At 37.3% G+C, this 19,534-nt stretch overlaps 1 protein-coding gene across 2 annotated transcripts; it reads left to right on the top strand.

Annotated features, from left to right (window-relative positions):
- Position 1: 1 nt before the first annotated feature.
- LOC116727658 (carnitine O-palmitoyltransferase 1, liver isoform) lies at positions 2 to 18,940 on the top strand. Of its 2 annotated transcripts, none has more exons than XM_032575234.1 (19): positions 2 to 151; positions 3,891 to 4,055; positions 5,572 to 5,711; positions 6,987 to 7,155; positions 7,811 to 7,912; positions 9,139 to 9,276; positions 9,448 to 9,525; positions 10,290 to 10,397; positions 11,871 to 11,955; positions 12,762 to 12,957; positions 13,039 to 13,227; positions 14,171 to 14,276; positions 14,357 to 14,473; positions 15,333 to 15,497; positions 16,174 to 16,302; positions 16,390 to 16,545; positions 16,631 to 16,744; positions 17,470 to 17,562; positions 17,962 to 18,940. In XM_032575234.1, exons 2-19 carry the CDS (start codon positions 3,915 to 3,917, stop codon positions 18,082 to 18,084), a joined length of 2,349 nt encoding a protein of 782 aa, XP_032431125.1. In that variant the 5' UTR covers positions 2 to 151; positions 3,891 to 3,914; the 3' UTR covers positions 18,085 to 18,940. The 2 variants fall into 2 exon arrangements, with proteins under 2 accessions (XP_032431125.1, XP_032431124.1); XM_032575233.1 differs by lacking the exon at positions 11,871 to 11,955 and adding an exon at positions 11,462 to 11,549.
- Positions 18,941 to 19,534: the final 594 nt, after the last annotated feature.

Genomic DNA, 19,534 nt, shown 5'->3' with positions numbered 1-19,534 from the left:
CCACTCATCCCAGCGAGCATCAGTTGTGGAGCGCAGTCGCGGAGGAGGAAGGCTGACAGCGACGGGACTCTGCCGGGGACGACGTCAGAAGTTAATAATCTGTTCCAGCTTCACTGAATCCTGGACATTTCGCCTCTTTTAATAAAAACAAGTGAGTGAAAGACGCGCCGCGGGGGAGAGGCCGCCTCTCCGGCAGAGCACTAGCAAACCTTATCGGTAGCCGTTTGGGGATGGGCGCTCCGGCTAGGCAGCACTAGCATCAGCTAGCGTTGACTCGGCTGTCACTTTTAGCGACGGCTCGGTTTAACCGCCCTACGTTGGTAAACGTATAAAAGGCCAGTATGAATTTATTACCTCGGACAAAGACGAAGCGTTTCTGCTGCTCTTCTACGTTAAAATCCACTCTACTTCGAGATGACTTGGAGAACGCGGTTGGTCTCATTGTCGGTTAGCCTGAATTACCTGTTAAAGCGATACCTGACCCATCTCCACCAATAGAGTTGAAACATCAGCTGCTGTCAGTTGAAAATTCACTGATCCGAGCAACACTCTTGTTGCTCCGGAAGGGTCACAGCACATTACACTTGACTTATATCGTTTGATTGCCATTGAAAGAGCTTACACTCATAATTATTCCTCCACGATTGGGGAACACCTATATTTCCACATAAAGGGATTAATCAAATTATGAGGGCTCTGAATGTTACTGTAAGTGTTTTAAGTAGCCCATATGTTGCTAGCAACAATATAGGGGAGTGTTTTGCTTATTGACACAGTAATGGGAAGAGTCATGGCGTAAATATTTGGAATTAGCACACAGGTCTGTAGGTAATTGTGGTTTTTTGTTGTTTTTTCCATCTTCCTATCATTCATCTCTGAAAGGAAAGTTTATTTAAGAGGTTAACTCTGGAGACAGACCTGTGTTGTGTTTTGCCCTGATTGCCATGGATCCATAAAACCAGACCCACACCAATCAGGCTTTTCCTGACCAGTACTACTTTCCATTTTACTTTGAGGTCTGACCTGCTTGTTCTGACTTTGACAGGCTGTAGAAAGAGAAAAACATGGAGTAGAGGTTGTTTGGTAGCCGTAGTAGTTCTAAATCCAACAGAAAATTAAAGATTATTAAAGAAAATTAAAGAACTGCAAGGCTAACTCCATTTATGCGTCATCAAAAAATTAGTTATCAAAAAATATGTTCTGTTAACAGGTGCATTTCTAACCTTAATAGTGAGATTTATTTTTATTTGCTGCATTTAACAAAGGAAGAAAAAAAAATAGATTATTTTAGTATTTGAGCCAACCAAAGGAAAATTTGCCAATTATAATTTCAATTGAGTTCCGCATCTCTACATGAAATTCGAGTCTTCAATTTTAGCTTGTATTTGACAAAGAAAAGTTACATCATTTATCTTAATTCACCCTGATATTTTTTTTATTTATGCAAAAAAAACTTTTTTTTAAGTTTAGTGCTACTCGACTACTGTAAAGTCATCCTGTTGCGTGTGAATTTAGATTTTTACTGATGTTTGTTTGATCTGAAATGCATCTCTTGTGTATTTTTCCATGTAGACACTGTAGTGATCTAATTGCCTCAGAGGCATTTACCTTTGTCCCAGTTTATTCAAGCCCTTCCCTCAGTCCTGCTAAGGGCGCTTCCCAACTGAGGTTGGGTTCTTGTAATTTTTCAGTTGCATCTTGTATTATTCACACCTTTTATCCGGAACCTGCAGCTCCTTATGGATGTTATCCAAATCCTTTCTTGGGATTTTATGTGAGAGACCAACACATAGTGGGGCTTATTTGTGAGGCAGAATGAAAATTGTATGTGTTTTGCGAATTTTTTGCGTTTCATGTGTATGTCTTTGTGGTGTTTTATGTATGTTTGATTTTACTTATTTAAATAAGTACTGTTCCTATAGGTTCTATAAAGTCACCTTCCCTTTCACTTTGTTATTGTATTTGTTGACAAAATGTGTGTAGTTGTCGTTTTAACCTTGTTTTGTATAACCTCTGTTTTCAACAAGACAAATTACTCATTGTTCGAGGACAACAGATGAAAAATATTCTTTTGGCTAATTCTGTGCATTTACAGAAATGCTGATTAATGTGCAAATAAATTAATACACTTCAAACTAAAGTGATAATGTCAGGACACAGGTTGGCTGAAAACAGATGCATGCCATGTTTCTTTTAGATTTTTAATTAAAAGAAAAATAAAACATAAAATCATGTATTGTTTTCCTTCTACCGCAACATTATTCACTACTTTGCCTCACCTAAAATCCACAAATGTTCATCAGAGTTTCAGGCTTTATTAGGGCAAAATGGGTCCCAATGTTTTAATATTTGAACCAGCGGCCCTGTGCACAAGCTCTTACCCACTTGTACTCTGAGATTGTTTGATAGCAAACCAACCTAGAACCCGTGTTTTTTTTTTTTCTTAACTATTTGTCAGTTTCTGAAATTAAAAGCTTTGCTCCATTCATGCATCCTTTCTCAATTTTTGAGTTTGAAAACCCAATAAAACCACCTTCAGTCTCTTTCTTCCTTATCTTAAATTATTCACTGTCAAATATTTGTTTGTTTGACTTCTTGTTTTCTCCTCGCCGTATAAATGAAGCCACATCTGCAGCTTCATCAAAGCAGAGGCGTCTCTCTCAGACTGTATCTCCGTGTTTCTGTCTGCTAACACAGCCACTGTGGCGTCTCTGAGCGCTGAGGAAGCTAGACGAGGTAACCGGTGCTGAAATCTGCTGTTTGGGGTCGGCCATGTTACCACAACATGGAACACGTTGGTGGGAAACGCATGAGCATCTGTTTTTCTTCATGTTGTTAATGGTGACTAAACCTCAGGCCATTATCCATAACCTATTTATAAAGGGATAAAAAGAATCAATTTCTTTTTGTGAAGAGAAGCAGGAATTGCCCTGAACATACCGTTCCTGATCACATCAGCATCCAGTCAGTGGCATTCACAACTCTGATGCCCCTAAATAAAATCGTGTCCAACGATTGCCTTTTTAAGTCACCTGGAAACTTCAAACATAAATGAAAAAGCAGCAACATGAATCAGATGTTTGATTATAGATATTAGGATCTTAAATAAAACCCTTTCTATTCAGTTCATTCCATTTATATAGAAACATCACAACACGTCGTCTCAACACACTTTACAATAATAAAAAGTTAGTTCAATCCATTTATTCTGAGTCAGTTACATCAATTTCAACTGATCCTCGTTATCAAAGTTTTGTTTATTGTTCAAATTGATTAACAGCAGGACTTTTTCTTTTGTTTCTACCATTGTAAAGAACCTCAAAAATGCACTTTAAGGAGATTTTCAATGAGTCAATGACTGACTTTTGATAAGAGTTAATTATTAACAAACCTAAGGGATGTAAAATATTTACATTTCTTTCCTTCCCCTGTTCTTGTAACTTGTGTTTGGTGTCCTGGTATTCGTTTTATGCGTCATTTCAAGGAATTCGGCTGATTAGTCGTCTTATCTGTTCATTTTGTTGCTTCTAAGCAGAAATTCAGATCAAACTTTGATAATCTCAAACTAAATCTTGCTATAATTTAGCTTTTTCCCCTTTTGATATGATGTCTATTTGATCTAAAAGAATCTCTTTCTCTTTCATCTGGACAATAACATCAAATCTGAACAGAATCTAATCATCCGTCATGGTTTTACTATCAGATATTTAGAAAGGATTGTTTACAGAATAGACTCGTGCCAGAAGTTAACGATCTCTGAAGAATGTCAAACATTTTTTCATGGCTGCTGTTTGCGCCTGAGGCCACTAGTTTTGGTATTTGTCTTGTCTGAGATGGGTTTTTTCTTCTTTTTTTAATGTTTGCTGTCGTGTCGCGGATCTCTCCATCAGGTCCTCTGTCCGGCCGCTGTGACCATGGCGGAGGCCCACCAGGCTGTGGCCTTCCAGTTCACCGTCACTCCAGACGGCATCGACCTGCGGCTGTCCCACCAGGCGCTCTCTGAGATCTACCTTTCCGGGGTTCGTTCGTGGAAGAAGCGCATCATCAGAGTCAAGGTAGAGGAGTGGTGAACTGTTAAAGCTTTTATTTTATTGCTGCTTTTTGGAATATGTGACAAAACGGTTTAAAATAAGCAGGTCCTATTGAACTTCAGCCAGTTCTGAACTCTTGCTTAAAACAGAGGTAAGACCACAAAGCAATTGGAAGAGCAGCGGTGTCCAAAGTGTGGCCCGGGGGCCGTTAGTGGTCTTCTCAACAATTTTGAGTGGCTCATTGACTTGATCGCAATTCAAGAATAGCCTAAAAATTGGTTTGCTGGGGGATGCAGATCCACATTTTAAATCAGTGTTGGTGAAATTTTTAAAAAAAAGCAATAGACGTTTAAAATCTTAGAATGGAAAATGCAACACAAAGTATTCATCCAGTTTATCAGGTATAGGGACCAAAAACATCCAGCGACTTTTACTAAAATGCAGACTTGGGGACGCTTGTTTAATATACTTTGTAAAAATGTAAGAGTGATCCATAAACAAACACTGTGACATTGTAAACTTACTTTTTTGTTTTGTTTTTTTGTGCAGACAGACTGAGCTCTGGGGGTGTTTTGGGGTGAGGGATTGCACCGTGCTTTTTTAAAAATTATTTAAAAATTTCTTTTAATGTTTTTTTGTACATCTGTATAACAGAAAATTCTAATAAAAATATTGGGGGAAAAATAAGAGTGATCCATAGACGACTTATGGCTAAAAAGACAAAAAAATCCAGAAAAAAAGAAATATTTAGGATATGGTTTGCTGTTTCGTTTTGATCTTTTGATTGTTTTTAATCTGGCAAACCTGCAAGACGTTTGCAGTCAGACAGAAATCTGACTGCTTTGCTTATTGCATTAAAATATTATGTTTAGTTTGTTCATTTAGTAAGTAAAAGTAAAAAAAAAAAATAGTTTTTGCAATTTATAATTGAAAATACTAATGGTTTCTTGGCCCCCCGCAGTAACTGCAACTTGACCTTTTTGGCCAAAAAGTTTGGACACCCCTGTGGTAAAGAATTATACTGATATTCTAAAGACACTTCAGTACCGATTCACACCAGCACCGTTTAGCGGAAATGGTCTTTATTTTTTGTCCTGATAGTTTTCTGTTATCTATGTTTTCCTGTTTTTTGTTTACAGTCTGGTGCAAGGAGTGGACAGAGAATATGGGGGGAAATGACCAAAAACAAAGAGAGAACTAATAAAAAACCTCCAGAAAACACTGAGACATTTTCACGTTCAGCATTTATAATTATAGAACGTCCGGCTACCAATAGTGTAACTCTAATACGATTTTTTCCCGAAATCATTAATACTGTTTAAGTATACTTTATTGATTATCACAGGTCTGTAAATTCTAACTAATCTGCTCATTTGAAGGAAAAAATCCAATCTTTTTGGATGTACAGTTGATGTAGAGCTAAAAAAACCCAAAACATTAAGCACTTTACAACTACATTAATATAATAGTAATATTTAATTTAACTTTCAGATCCAGGACAGAAAAACAATTAAATGTTTTTTTCCTTTCACCTTAACAGAACAGAGTGATCTCAGGTGTGTATCCTGCCAGTCCTTCTTCTTGGCTGTTTGTGGTGATCGCCATCCTGGCCACCATGTACACCCGCTCCGACCCGTCCATGGGACTCATAGCCAAGATACAGGAGCACCTGCCTGTCAGGTAGCCAACTCTATGAATCCATTTGACATTCATCAATATGACATAGAAATAGAAGTTCATGTTTTTGATTATTTTCCGACTCAAAGAATTGACTTAACTTTTTCTCTCTTTTTCAAATGTATACGTTCTTCAAGCCAACTTGTCATGTGATGATTAACAAAAACCTCAATTTCAAGGCAGTAAAGTGTAATAAACACTACAGTTCCCATCCCTACATTTACAATTTGTCTTATTACAAGCAAATATTTGATTGAGATTTGAAGTGAAAAATGCTTCACTGTCTTCATTTTTTCACAAGTAAAAATCTGAAGTGTATTTGTTCAGCTCTGCTGAGTCAGTACTTTATAAAGCTGCATGTGCACATCCTCAGACTGGCTCCTGCTTTCTTCAACCCAAACTCATCCATATCGGATGGAGACTGTCTGTTAGCGGCATTTTGGACTTGGACTAGGCCATTTTTAACACATTATTGTGCTTTGATCTGAACCAGTCCAGCTCTGTTCTGCTGGAAGGTGAACTTTTGCCCAAGTCTTAAGTTTTTTGCAACTCTTTAACAAGTTTGAATAGAAATATGGGTTGAGGACGGAGAATGATGACATCTCCGCTGTGTTTCACATAAAAGCTCAATAAAGATGAAATACGTGGAGGTTTGCCATTGTAACATCAAAAATGTAGAAAAGCTCAGGAGCTGTGAATACTTTTCCAGATAACTGTACTTGTTTATTCATTCTATGTCTTATAATTATCACGCATTCATATTTCATAGGATTGATATACATTTAACAAATAATGCTAAATATTACTCCAAAATACTTGGCTTCATTACATTTTTTATTTTGACAGTCCATGAAGTCTGGCTCTTCACTACATTTACAGTTACAGTCGTAGATGGTGGAGATTAAACAGAAATATTGAGGTCTGTGCCTAATTATGGAGAAAACAAAACATGGTAAAATGTTTGAGGTGTTTGTCCAACTACGACTGAGACAAGAAGCAGGAAATTACACTAAAACAGATTACAGGCTCACATTATAATATTTCCTTTGCTTTACTATTTGTTGGAAGGAGGATTTCTGATATTTACCATGAAGATTCTCCATAAACATGCAGGCGTGAGAAATATAAAATGGCTGCATGTTGAAAACGTAACTGAACAAATGTTCCGTCCACTTTTAAATTTCTACATTTGCATAAAACCCTTTTATAGATCTGGATGTTGCGTTATCAGGATTTTGTTTTGAAAGCTTGCTCACTGTGTTTCATTGTGGTTTGCAGCCAGATAAGTACGCAGTGCCAAGCGGTGGTGTCCGCTGTGGTCTTCAGCACGATGCTGTGGCTGCTGCTCATCTTCACCATGCGGCTGTGCCTCAAGCAGCTGCTCTCCTACCACCGCTGGATGTTTGAGCAGCACGGCAAGATGTCCACCACCACCAAAATCTGGGTGGTCAGTTCTGCTTCCTCACCTGCTAACCAACCAGAGTTCACCTGTTCTGACACTTTGTACAGGATAACTTACAACTTATTCTGTCTACTTATTTAAAATTTATATTATTTTGAGGGTGTGAGAGTAGTTTAGGTTTCTACGCATTTTTCACACATCAAAAATGTATCTGTTCTTGTTATCAAATCATTTTAAATATATACAGTACATATATATACTATATGTCTGTATTAGGATATCAACAATGTATTATGGCCATTTTATATTGGGGGGAAAAAATAGACAATTTATGCCCAAACAAAATTCTAGGAAAAAACAAGGAAATTTTCTACTTTGAAAAATGTAAAATTTGCAGAGAAAAAAAAATCTGATATTTTAGTTTTTTGTAGAAAACTTTGAAGATTAATCTAAAATTTGAGATTTTTTTCTTGTACATTTTTGACTTTTCAAACTGAAATGTCCTTTTTTTTTTTTTTAAATAAATTCTTAGATTAATCTCAAAATTTGAGTTTTCTAGAAAAGTTTCTTAATATTTTGATAGAAAATTACTAATTTTTTTCCTTTCTGCAATGGCCCCACACACTGTTGTGTAACTAACAAATTAAACCGTCTAGTTGGATCCATTTGCTCCAGTTTGGGTCTGTTTGTCACGTTCCAGGCTCTGGTGCGGATCTTCTCTGGCAGGAAGCCTCTGCTCTACAGCTACCAGGGATCGCTGCCAAACCTGCCTGTGCCTGCCGTGAAGGACACAGTCAAGAGGGTGAGATATTATGATGCAGAGTGTGCTGTCCTCGCCCTGAGGTTTCGAGGACGCGAGGAATCTGGAATCCTCGCGTCCAGATCTGGAATCCAGATCGAGAAATATGGTTATTGGAGACAACGACGCTCCAATAACCAAACTTCTTTCTTTTTTACTTGTTTATTGAAGAGTGGCCTCTGACCACTGCCATCACTTTGGCCATGGTAAACTGAAACATACAAGACTGAGTATTAGCCAACGAACATTGCAAATTAGCCATTCTTGCTGCGAGCTAAAAATAATTAAAAAAAACATTTTCGTAAATGACTCCAGCGCACAATTATTTACACCACAGTTACATAAAACAAAGAGACAATTATTGTTTTCACAATTAACCAATACTTACGAACAAATCTTGTCTGATAACATTTTTACACTGCATTGTACACAGTCTATAATGCAGTTTATCAAGCTTTGCACTTGAAATTAGATCATGTTCTTTAAATTGGCTTTGCTGTTTAGCATAGCTTGCTAATGACACAGCGGGCAGATTAAATATGTTTGATTTGTTTTGTTCTGTTTTTCCAAACTGCTGCTGTGAGCCATTCTGCTGGGTTTTTTTTTTTTTTTACAAAATGGACTGATCACTCCTACATCTAGCAACTGAATTGCTGTCATTACCTGCAGCCTTTCTGCAGTGAAAGGGGTCAACAACATATGATGGTGGCATTTTCAAAACAGTTTTCACCAATGCTGGATGTTTATTAAACTCGTTAGACAAACAGTAGTTTTCTCTGTCTCTTAACATCCTACGGGAAATTTCCAGCTGATTTCCTAGATTTGCAAATCCAGGAGTTTTACTTGAGATGTTTGCTGAAAGCTTTGAAAGAATAAAGCAAAACCAAGTTTCTTTAATCCTGTTTGACTTTCTGGTCGCTGATTTTTTATGACTCTAACTCATCAAATGTGTTGCTTGAATGTCGGCTTCATTCTCCGTTCACTGACGGTGTTTGTGTAACTTTTTTAATTTTTAATGTGTTGAAAAATGTATAGAAATATAAAACTGTTTATGTACAAGTTATGACTTCCAGAATAAAATTAGCCTAATTATTGCCCAGTATTCTAATTTAAATGTATTTGACAGAAACTCACAAGCTGATAAAAAGGCAGAGTTGTCCGTAAAGGGACTTTAAAAGCCTTTATTCCTCTGAATCAGATCAAATGATAGTGTATCCTCTCCTCTGCAGTATCTTGAATCAGTGCGCCCCCTGGTGGACGATGCAGAGTACGAGCGCACAAACAAGCTGGCCGCTGAGTTCGAGAGCAGCCTCGGTAAACGCCTGCAGTGGTACCTCAAACTCAAAGCGCTCTGGGCCTCAAACTACGTGAGTGACGCTCCATCAAAGCGTGGCTACTTAGATGTCCAAGTCAAAAGAAAAAAGAAGTTCTATTAATAATAAATAGATTTGCAGGATTTCTGTGGTTTGAATTATTTATCTTGCCTAAATAAATAATACATTTGTGATGTCTGCTGTGAATGTTTTGGCACATTTCAGGTTAGTGACTGGTGGGAGGAATACGTCTACCTACGAGGACGGAGCCCCATCATGGTCAACAGTAACTATTATGGCATGGTATTTACACTTATTTATATTTAAAAATGGCTAAGTATTTTATAGATACTACAGTTTTATGAAGGAAACGCTTCTATGAATCATCTTCGTTGCTGCAAGTCATAAACTGCATCGACCACTGAAAGCAAGAAATTAGAATATTTATTGATCTAAAGACAGATTTGACACAGATAATTATAAAATTCTTAATATGCTGCTAGAGTAGAACTTCATTGGTCAGACATTATTTAAACGGCCTGCAATTTATAATTGCTCATCTAGTACCTGATTGATCCTGAAGGGGTCAGTATTGGGCCTTAAATAATTTACAGATACAGTACGTTCTTTTAGAGTATTTTACAATTTATATTTGTATATTTATTTTTTATTACATGCCATTGAGGCATGCTGTGGATTGTAATGAAAGATCAAATTAATATTTCCAAAATCAAAACCAATTTATATATATATATATATATATATTTTTTTTTTTTTTGAAGCAAAGATGAAGCCCCAGTTAGCCGAGGAAAGTTTTTTTTTTTTTGTCTTATTGCTATTTGAGGATGTTGCTTGTGCGTCAGATTTAGACGTCTACAGGAAACGGATGAATAGGTTCCTACTCAGGACTTTTGAATATTTTTTTCTGACCGTTTTTTGGTGTCACTTTGTTTTATTTGTGAACGGTTACTAAAAAAATGCATTTAAACTAACAAGTTAAAATCTATGTAATTAAATAATGAATCTAATGACCTTGTTAAACCACTTGCTCCTCCTTCGCTCCTCAGGACTTCCAGTATGTGACTCCTACACCCATCCAGGCAGCCAGAGCCGGGAACACCATCCACGCCTTCTTCTTGTACCGCAGGAAACTCAACAAAGAGGAGATTAAACCTGTAAGTTTTGTCCTCCTTTACTCATGTTTTATTTGTTGGTTTATTTTTGTGATGTGGCAGCAGATCTTTTGGGATGTTTTCTGCTGCTAAACTGTGTTACATGTATAAAGTTCTCTGTGTGGTCTCACACTTTACTGCAGGGGCGTCCAAACGTTTTGACACGGGGGCCAAATATGTCAAGGTGCAACTGCTGCGGTGGCCACAAAAGTTTTGGTATTTTTAATTATAAATTGCAAAAAACTATTGTATTTTTCATTTTAATTTGGTAAATAAACAAACTAAACGTAATATTTTAATGCAGTAAGCAAAGCAGTCAGATTTCTGTTGTTCTCTGTAGATCTAAAGGGTTTTACAGGTTTGCCAGATTAAAAACAATCAAAAAATCTAAACAAAACATCAAACTGTATCATAATTTTTTTAAATCTTTTTCTGGATTTTTTGGTCTTTTTAGCGACAACAACAGTTTGTGGATCTCTCTCTTATTAAACGGGCTTCCCCAAGTCTGCTTTTCAGTAAAAGTCACTGGATATTTTTGGTCCCTATTACTGATAAACTGGATGAATACTTTGTGTTGCACATTACATTTTTCATTTTAAGATTTTAAACATATTGTTGTTTGTTTTTAAAAGCCTGGCATCAGTGAAAATTTCACCAAAACTGATTTAAAATGTGGATCTGTAACAACTGCCTGAACCGGCAAACCAATTTTTAGGCAATTCTTGAACTGTGGTCAAGTCAGTGGGCCGCTTTAAGTTGTTCAGAGGGCTGCCAATGGCCCCCAGGCCACACTTTGGACACCCCTGCTTTAATTTCTGCCCATCATTCAACTCTTGGTTGTTTTTCTTCATTTATAGCAGATCTGGATCTTGATTTATTACAGATTTCATGTTTGAGACGTTTCCCTCACATCCTCATCCCATGTTCATCTCTCTACTTTTCTTTGAATCTTTTCTTTTATCTTTTCCTTCCCTCTTTCTCTTCTCTCATTGCTTAAAAAAAAATATTTTCTTAAACCTGCATCGCTCTGTCGTTTCCACGCCTTCGTGTTCTCCTCCGTTTCCCAGAGTCGCGTCCCCGGCACCGTCATTCCTCTGTGCTCAGCTCAGTGTGAGAGGATTTACAACACCACACGAATTCCCGGGGAGGAGACGGGTAAACAGATTAAAACACACACATCGGAACCCAAAAGTGCCGAGTTTTTGTTCTGAGGAAAACAAAAAAAATCAGAGGAACGCTGAAGGATTTCAGGCTCTGCTGAGGATAGTGTTCAGTGCTTCAAGCGGTGTCTGCTCCGTCACTTCTTACCTGTCTGCTTCTGAAAGGTGGTCTGTCTTTAACTGATGTCTTATTTTCTTCTCTTCACTCCATTTCTTCCTCCCTGGTCCCCTTTCTTTCCGTCCCAACGCTCTTTTATTTGTGACATTTCTCCTGCCGTCTTGGTTTGCTCTGGCTGTCTCTCTCCGTTCTGCTCAGTGGTTGTTGAGGTCTGCAGTTCCTTGCTGCTCCTATCAGTTTGAGCGGATGTTTGACACTTGTCGAATCCCCGGAGCGCTAACAGGTAGTTTTCATATGTTCACATAAGCTGCTCTCTCCTTTAAATGCAGGATGATTTTTACCATCTGTGCCATTCTCACCCTTTCTTGTCCATTGTGCTAATATGCTAAACATTTCATATTGTCACCTTCCTAAAATAATAGTTCATTTCTTTTTTTATTTTTTGCCAAAACTTATTATTTTTTTCTTTGGTCTAGATTTTTTGGCAAAAAGGAAGCGGTGATTTTTGTTTTTGTTTTTTTCTTCAAAAATCACTTGATAAAAAAAATTACTAAGGCCGTTATTTCAGGAAGGTGACAAGAAATCCCCAAGAAAGCTTTGAAAGCTTCTGCAAATAGAAATACATTTTATTTTAAGGCTTTTTATACATTTACCTCTAAGTACGATGGTAAGCTTTAGGAACAAAATCTTTTGTTTCTAAAAATAGAAATTCATTTTGTTTTAAGGCTTTAAATTTTCAAATAATTTAGGCAACTAACAGCATAATGACTTCATAAGGCGTTTCCTCTATAACTGTGGTTATGATTTGATAAATACTAATAAAAACATACTTATTTTAAATTTTTCATGTCATTTGAAACTAAAAACTACACTTGAAATGATTTACCTTATAGTTTCTACTCTAAATCCACAATGAATGTAAATTTAATGTTAACAACATAAAAGTACATATATATGATTTTATTTTTGTTACACAATCTCAATTGTTATGTTGCATAATCAGGGAAATTCAATCCCAGAATATTTAGATATTTCAAAACCCTAAACACCAACTCTGCTGCAGCGTCCGTCTTCTATGCTTCCTCATAGATACTGTTCAGCACTGGGAGGACAGCGACTACATCGTGGTTTACCACAAAGGTCGATACTTCCGCCTCAGGGTGTACCAGGCCGGCAGAATCCTGTCGCCCCGGGAGATCGAGTTCCAGATTCAACGGATCCTCGACAACTCAACGCCGCCGTCCAAAGGAGAGGCCAAACTAGGAGCTCTTACCGCCGGGGAAAGGTGAGTTCAAGAAGCCAAACGGTTTCTAAATCTGACGACACCGTTTGTGTAATCTCACTTTTTCCTTTGAATGTCAACCAGAATCGCCTGGGCGAAAGCCAGGCAGGAGTATTTCAGCAGCGGCGTCAATAAACGCTCTCTGGACTGCATCGAGAAGGCGGCCTTCTTCGTGGTGCTGGACGACGACGAGCGAGGCATGATGGCCGACAATTCACCAGAAGGTCTGGACCGCTACGCCAAGTCCTTGTTGCATGGAAACTGCTATGACAGGTAAAAAACAGCCTGAAGCACAAAATGACACAAATGGATCCTTTCTGTTTTTAAATTGGACAAAATTACTACAGACATATTAAAATCTTCCTGTAATGGAAAATGTTTGAAGCAAGCAAAAGTGTTAATCTGTTGTGGAAAAAATGAAGAGCCACTGCACCGAACCCCATTGAAAACCTGGTGGTTATTCCACCAAATACTGATTCTTGAACTCTTCCTGAGTTAAAACATTAATATTGTTGTTTCCAAATAATTATGAACTTGTTTTCTCTGCATTATCTAAGGCCTGAAAGCACTGCATCCTTTTCATTATTTTCACTATTTCTCATTTTCTGCAGATAAATACTAAATTTTTGCTTTGAATTTCAGACATGTTGTCAGTAGTTCATGGAATACAACAGTGGTTCCCAAAGTGGGGGGCGCAGTGCCGTGGCACGGGGGCACGGAAAGTGGTATGGATGAAAAAAAACAGTTACACAAAAGTGTTTCATTGTAAAGATGGTTTGTAGTTTGTTTTGTTGCAACATGAAGTGTGAAATAAACTTCAGTGGAGTTTGAAAACAAAGTTTGTGTTTAGGTTTATGTCTGGTTGAACGATGTTTGTGACCAGTTGATTTTATTTTCTTTTTTGGGGGGGATTTTATTGTAATTCATAGGGAGGCCCAGAAAATCTTTGGGAACCACTGGAATAAAAGAACAAAGTTCATTTTATTTTGCATATACCTAAACAAAGTAAAAGCAGAGAAACTTACAATCTCAAGTGGTCTCTTAATTTTTTCCAGAGCTCCATTTTTTTCAGACATGACGATTTTGACCCACGTGACAAAAAGTTTGGACACCCCTTAAAGTAAAAGCTTGAAGTAAACACAGTTGTTGTGTTTGAGGCCTGCATGTTGCCATGCAGGTGTAAATTTCCTCAGGTATTCATGCCGGTCTCTTCCAGGTGGTTCGATAAATCCTTTACAGTCGTTTACTACAAGAATGGGAAGAGTGGGATCAACGCAGAGCACTCGTGGGCGGACGCGCCGGTAGTCGCCCATGTGTGGGAGGTGAGGAGAGTTTGCCATGTGATGCTGTCTGACTCCAGCCTGCAGCCAATCGGGTCGCAGTAAACGCTGTGTGTTTGCAGTTCGTTCTCGCTGCCGACAGCTTCCAGCTCGGCTACAACGAAGAGGGACACTGCAAGGGAGAGGTCGACTTGTTGCTGCCTCCACCGCAGAAACTCAGCTGGGAAATTTGCTCAGAGGTTTGAAGTTCTTTCCGTTTCTTACCAGTTTTATAAACGATGCTGTGAAACGTGAAGGCAGGAGGTTTTTATTAAGAGAAAAACCTGGAAAATTGATGCAAAAGTGATAAAGAAAAAACCTATATCATTATAGTTATTGATAACTATATCATTATTGCAGTATTAATGTTTGCAATGTTGCGATTACGAAGATCTGTTTTAGATATGATTTTTGTTAGGATGTGATAGGGTGGGACGATTAGGCTTAATAATAAAATCTCAAATTTGCTTTTGTACCAGATATGAAGAAAAAAAAGATTTTAATTGTGTTTTTTAATTTCCTGATTTCTTTTCTGAAAAAAAATTGCAGAAAATATTTTCTAAAAGTGGATTTTATATCAATCAGCCCTCTGAATTGTGGAATTCAGAATATTAGCAGAAAAAGGCACAATTTTACCATAAAAATCTTAAAATTATGAACATTTCTTGTGATGAGAAGAAAAGCTCATTAGTTATCCAAGTTACTCATAATAATTTGATGCAGATGAGTTACAGTGATTTCTATTAAATATTACCTGCAAAACTTTGCTCAACATTTCTCATTTTATTTTTTTGTTATTTTTCATGTTGGAGTAAAAATATGACTTTGTGATTCTCGTAATTAAGAGAAATTAAAAATTTGCCGTAGAGTTGTCCAGAATAGATTTTAGAATTCAGCTAAAATCAGATCAAAGCTGAAAATTCGACACAAATTCTGATTGGTTCCCGTCTAAAGACTCCCGGTTTAACCACTAAGGTTGACATGAGATGGAAAAGCCTGGCTGTTGAAACCCCAGTAGCGGCTGTTTTTAGTTAACCGTCTCTCCGTTTCCTGTCTCAGTGCGAGGAGCAGATCTCCCGCTCTCTGGCGGTCGCCCAGGCTCTGGCTGACGACGTCGACTTCCATGTTTTCTCCTTCCGAGAATTCGGCAAAGGAAAGATAAAGAAGTGCCGCGTCAGTCCTGATGCTTTTGTACAGATGGCTCTTCAGCTGGCTTACTTCAGGGTGAGTCGCTCACTGAAGGACGACACACAGACACACACACCTGAACTCCTCCAGGGACGTTTTTGAGTTGTTTTGCTGTTAAATGCATCCTGACTAAAACCACATCTCCCCAGTTCTCCTTTTAGCTCAGAAAATAGACTTTAAAAAACTGTTGTTAGTTTATAAACCACTGAACGGCTTAGCAACAAAATACATTAAAGATCTGCTGCTGTTGTATCAACCTTCCAGAGCTCTCAGGTCTTCTGGTTCTGGTTCAGGTCCAGAACCAAAAAAAAGAAGCAGCATTCAGCTTCTATGTACCACAAATCTGGAACAAACGTCCAGAAAACTGTAAAACAGCTGAAACACTGAGTTCCTTTAAATCTAGACTTAAAACCTTGGCTGTTTAGAGTGGAAAAACTAGCCAACGTTTTGTTGTCTAAGGACTGAACTTGGTAAAATGTAATGTTTCAGTTGTTGATTTTAGTACTTTTATGATGTAAAGCACTTTGAGCTGCCTTGTTGCTGAAATGTGCTATACCAATAAACTTGATTGATAAATGTCAGTGATTTTGTTTTTTAGGTCAGTGCCTTATCTGTTGCTTTTCCTGATCTTTTTTTTTTTTTTTGCTCACTTCATGTTGCCACACAGGTTCTGATTAAGTAAAGTGCGGCTGTGGTTTGTTTCCCTGTCCAGGATCGAGGGACCTTCTGTTTGACGTACGAAGCGTCCATGACCCGCCTGTTCCGGGAGGGCAGGACGGAGACGGTTCGCTCCTGCTCCAGTGAGAGCAGCGCCTTCGTTCGAGCGCTAGAAGGCGGAGAGGTGGGAACGTCACGCTAAAGCTGCTTCTCTGCTTGGTAGTTTTCTTGTAAACCAATCAGTTTTTGTTATTTCAACACATGTAATCAGGCAGCAGACGTGTGCCGGCGTTTGTTCCACGGCGCGTCAGAAAAACACCAACAGTTGTACCGAATGGCGATGACCGGAGCCGGGATCGATCGGCACCTGTTCTGCCTCTACGTGGTTTCCAAATACCTGGGAGTGGACTCTCCCTTCTTGAAAGAGGTTTCTGTTCAGTTTAAATCATTTCCCTCCAGGAGGCAGTACCTGAGGCCAGGTCGACTAAAAACAAGGTTTGTGCGCGTTTCAGGTTCTGTCTGAGCCGTGGAGACTGTCGACGAGTCAGACTCCCGTCCAGCAGGCGGAGCTGTTCGACTTGGTTAACTACCCAGAGTTCATCTCCTGTGGAGGCGGCTTTGGGCCTGTCGGTATCGCCCTCAATGCTTAGAAACACAAAATACAATATTAATATCAGAAATTTATTGAAAAAAACTGTGTGAATTTCTGAGTTTTAAAAGCCAAAAATGTTTGATTTTTTTTTCTGAAATTGATCTCAAAATTTGAGTTTTTTGGGGGGAACATTTTTTACTTTTCAAACTCATAAATCTCAGATTTTTTTTTCTGAATATCTGTGAGAATAATCTCAAGATTTTCTTTTACTTTTGAAATCCAGAAATTTCCTACCTTTGTTTTTTTTTTATTATTATTTAAATTTCAGAGATTAATCTCAAAATTTGAGTTTTTCTCTAGAACATGTTTTACTTTTCAAACTCAAAATTTCTGGCTTTTTATTGTTTGTTTTTTTTAATTTGTGAAATGAATCTGAAAATTTGTGAGTTTTTTATTTTACTTTTGAAACTTAGAAATGTTCTATCTTTTTGAAAATTTCTGAGATTAAGCTCAAAATTTGTCCGTTTTTTTTTTTCTAACTCATAAATTTTCAATTTTATTTCTAGAAAATGTCTGAAATTAATCTGAAATTTTCAGCTGGTTTGTTTTGGCAGAAATTTAATCCTTTTTGTTTCTATCTACAAACAAATAGTGTTTTATCCAGTGTTGTCTTGTCGTTATTAAACTTTTATCACTACATTAATATTGTTTTTTCCTCCCTCCGTCATCCTGAGTGTAACTGGGATCTGTCTCTTTCAGGTGGCTGATGATGGTTATGGAGTTTCTTACATGTTTTTGGCAGAGAACTTGATTAATTTCCACATCTCATGTAAACACTCGTGTTCTGACACTGTGAGTCTAACTTTAAATTTATTTAATTAATTTAATTTAGTCAGTGCACTGGAAACACACAAAATCTTAGCATGTATTTTTAGTTTAGTTCTTAGTTTTGTCTTAATTCCAGTGTACTAACTTACAAGGAACTTTTCAGCTTGTGTTTTACAAATAGAGGATTTATTTACATTAAATGCAGAAGTTATAGATTTCTGTGTACGATTTTGACTTTATTACGGTTCTGAGTTTGTTTTTTTCATCAATCAATTATTAATCGATTCCTTAATTAGTTGACGATTATTTAAATCATTGATTAATCAGTTCAGCCCTACAGGGAAGCATTCAGTTTAGATTCTTTTGAAAAGCAGACCGTCTCTTCTCTCTAACGGAAATGTTTTCTTGCCGTCTCCCCTGAAGGACGCCCATGTCTTCGGCAGTAAGATCAGGGCAGCCATGCATGATCTGCTCCATCTGCTGGACCCCGTCTACAAGGAGCCCAACAAGGAGCGGAGCAAAGCTGAGGTCAAAAAAGACAAGTAGATGCAAAGGATGCTGGGAAAAACGTGTGAAAACTTTGAGTTGTTCTTCACACAGGGGGACCTATAACGTCAGGTGGAGGATTTTCGTTTTTCTTGTTTAAATAGTTTCTTTGAATGGCGTAGAACGATGAAAATGATGTTTTTATCGATGCGGCTGTAACTTTGTGTGTGTGTGGAGAAAGAAAATGTGCACAACTAGTTTAACAAAATGAAGCTATATAATATTTATCTTGATGTTTGTAGTTATAATTTAAAATAAAAAGCCAGTTTCTCATCCAAACCCGTCCAGTGCTGGGACAGAAGATCCTGAAGTCGCTCCACTGCAGGGAATAATCTGTTTGACTTTCCGTTGTGTAAAGTAAAGCCGCGGACTTTCTCCGGTTTGACTGAGAAGTTTTGCTTGTGAGCTTTTAAGGTGAAAGAGAAAATGTCATTTTCTACCATGCCAAACTGGGAGCCTTTGTTTTGAAAAGCTCAGAAGTCTGTGATTTCCTTCCTGTTTGTGTAAATCAGATTTTTATATATGCATATATAAAAACAGTAAATGATCTGTAGGTTATCCATGTGTTTCTATTACAGATCTGTTTCATTTCCACTGCTGTTTATTTTAATGTTTTACATGTGCGTTAAATTAGTGCCATAACAATGCAAAATATTTATTTATGGGTACATTGTGACAGCAGTGCTGCTCTCCAGATGTCCATCAGATGTTAAATATATTTCCAGGTTTCTGTTACTTAATGACTTTTCACCCTTACACAAATCACTTTGTCTTATTGTTTTATTATTGCTATTGTAATGCTTTTTAATGCAACACTATAAGGGAACATTAAAACATTCTTAAGAAAAACAGAAAAGCTTTGAATTTCTTTCTGTTTGGATTCAGGATGTGCAGAAACACGGTAGAGGAAGCGTCATGCTGATCATGAAAACTGAATATTAGGCACATTTTTAAACTGACGATACTCGACGATGTCTCACCGAACTTTAGTTTATAGCTGAAATGATTAATTATGATTAATCAGTTCATTGTTAACTGGGATAAAACGACTCATAAAGGCCATCTGTTGACAAAACTAAAAAATATACATATTTGCACTTAAAATAAAATAAAAAAATTTAGATGTATTTTACCCAGAATTCCTCATATTGTATTGTTTTAGTTTCACCTGGTTCAAATTCTGTAAAATCACCAGTTTTAAAATAAAAATAGATCCAGTTTTCCCAGGTTTATTAATGCAATGTGTGCATAACATTTCCAAAATAAAAATCGCATCTGCTGTGTAATAATTACTCATTTTATAAAGTTCATCTTTTTGTCTCTAAGCTGCAAACTATCTGCTTTTTTTTAAAAAAAAACATAATTTTACATACTGTATATATATATATATATATATGTATGTATATAAAACAAATGTTCCATTGAAGGATGTGTACAAAATATATTTGTG

Source organism: Xiphophorus hellerii, chromosome 10, assembly GCF_003331165.1.
Source record: "Xiphophorus hellerii strain 12219 chromosome 10, Xiphophorus_hellerii-4.1, whole genome shotgun sequence".
Lineage (NCBI taxonomy): Eukaryota > Metazoa > Chordata > Actinopteri > Cyprinodontiformes > Poeciliidae > Xiphophorus > Xiphophorus hellerii.
This window is presented reverse-complemented; position numbering and strand designations above follow the sequence as displayed.

Coding starts and splice junctions, on each gene's coding strand:
- LOC116727658 (XM_032575233.1), top strand. CDS start 3,915: ATGGCGGAGGCCCACCAGGCTGTGGCCTTCCAGTTCACCGTCACTCCA. Junction 12,958..13,038: donor GCTCTTACCGCCGGGGAAAG/GTGAGTTCAAGA, acceptor AATGTCAACCAG/AATCGCCTGGGCGAAAGCCA. Junction 17,563..17,961: donor AACACTCGTGTTCTGACACT/GTGAGTCTAACT, acceptor TCTCCCCTGAAG/GACGCCCATGTCTTCGGCAG.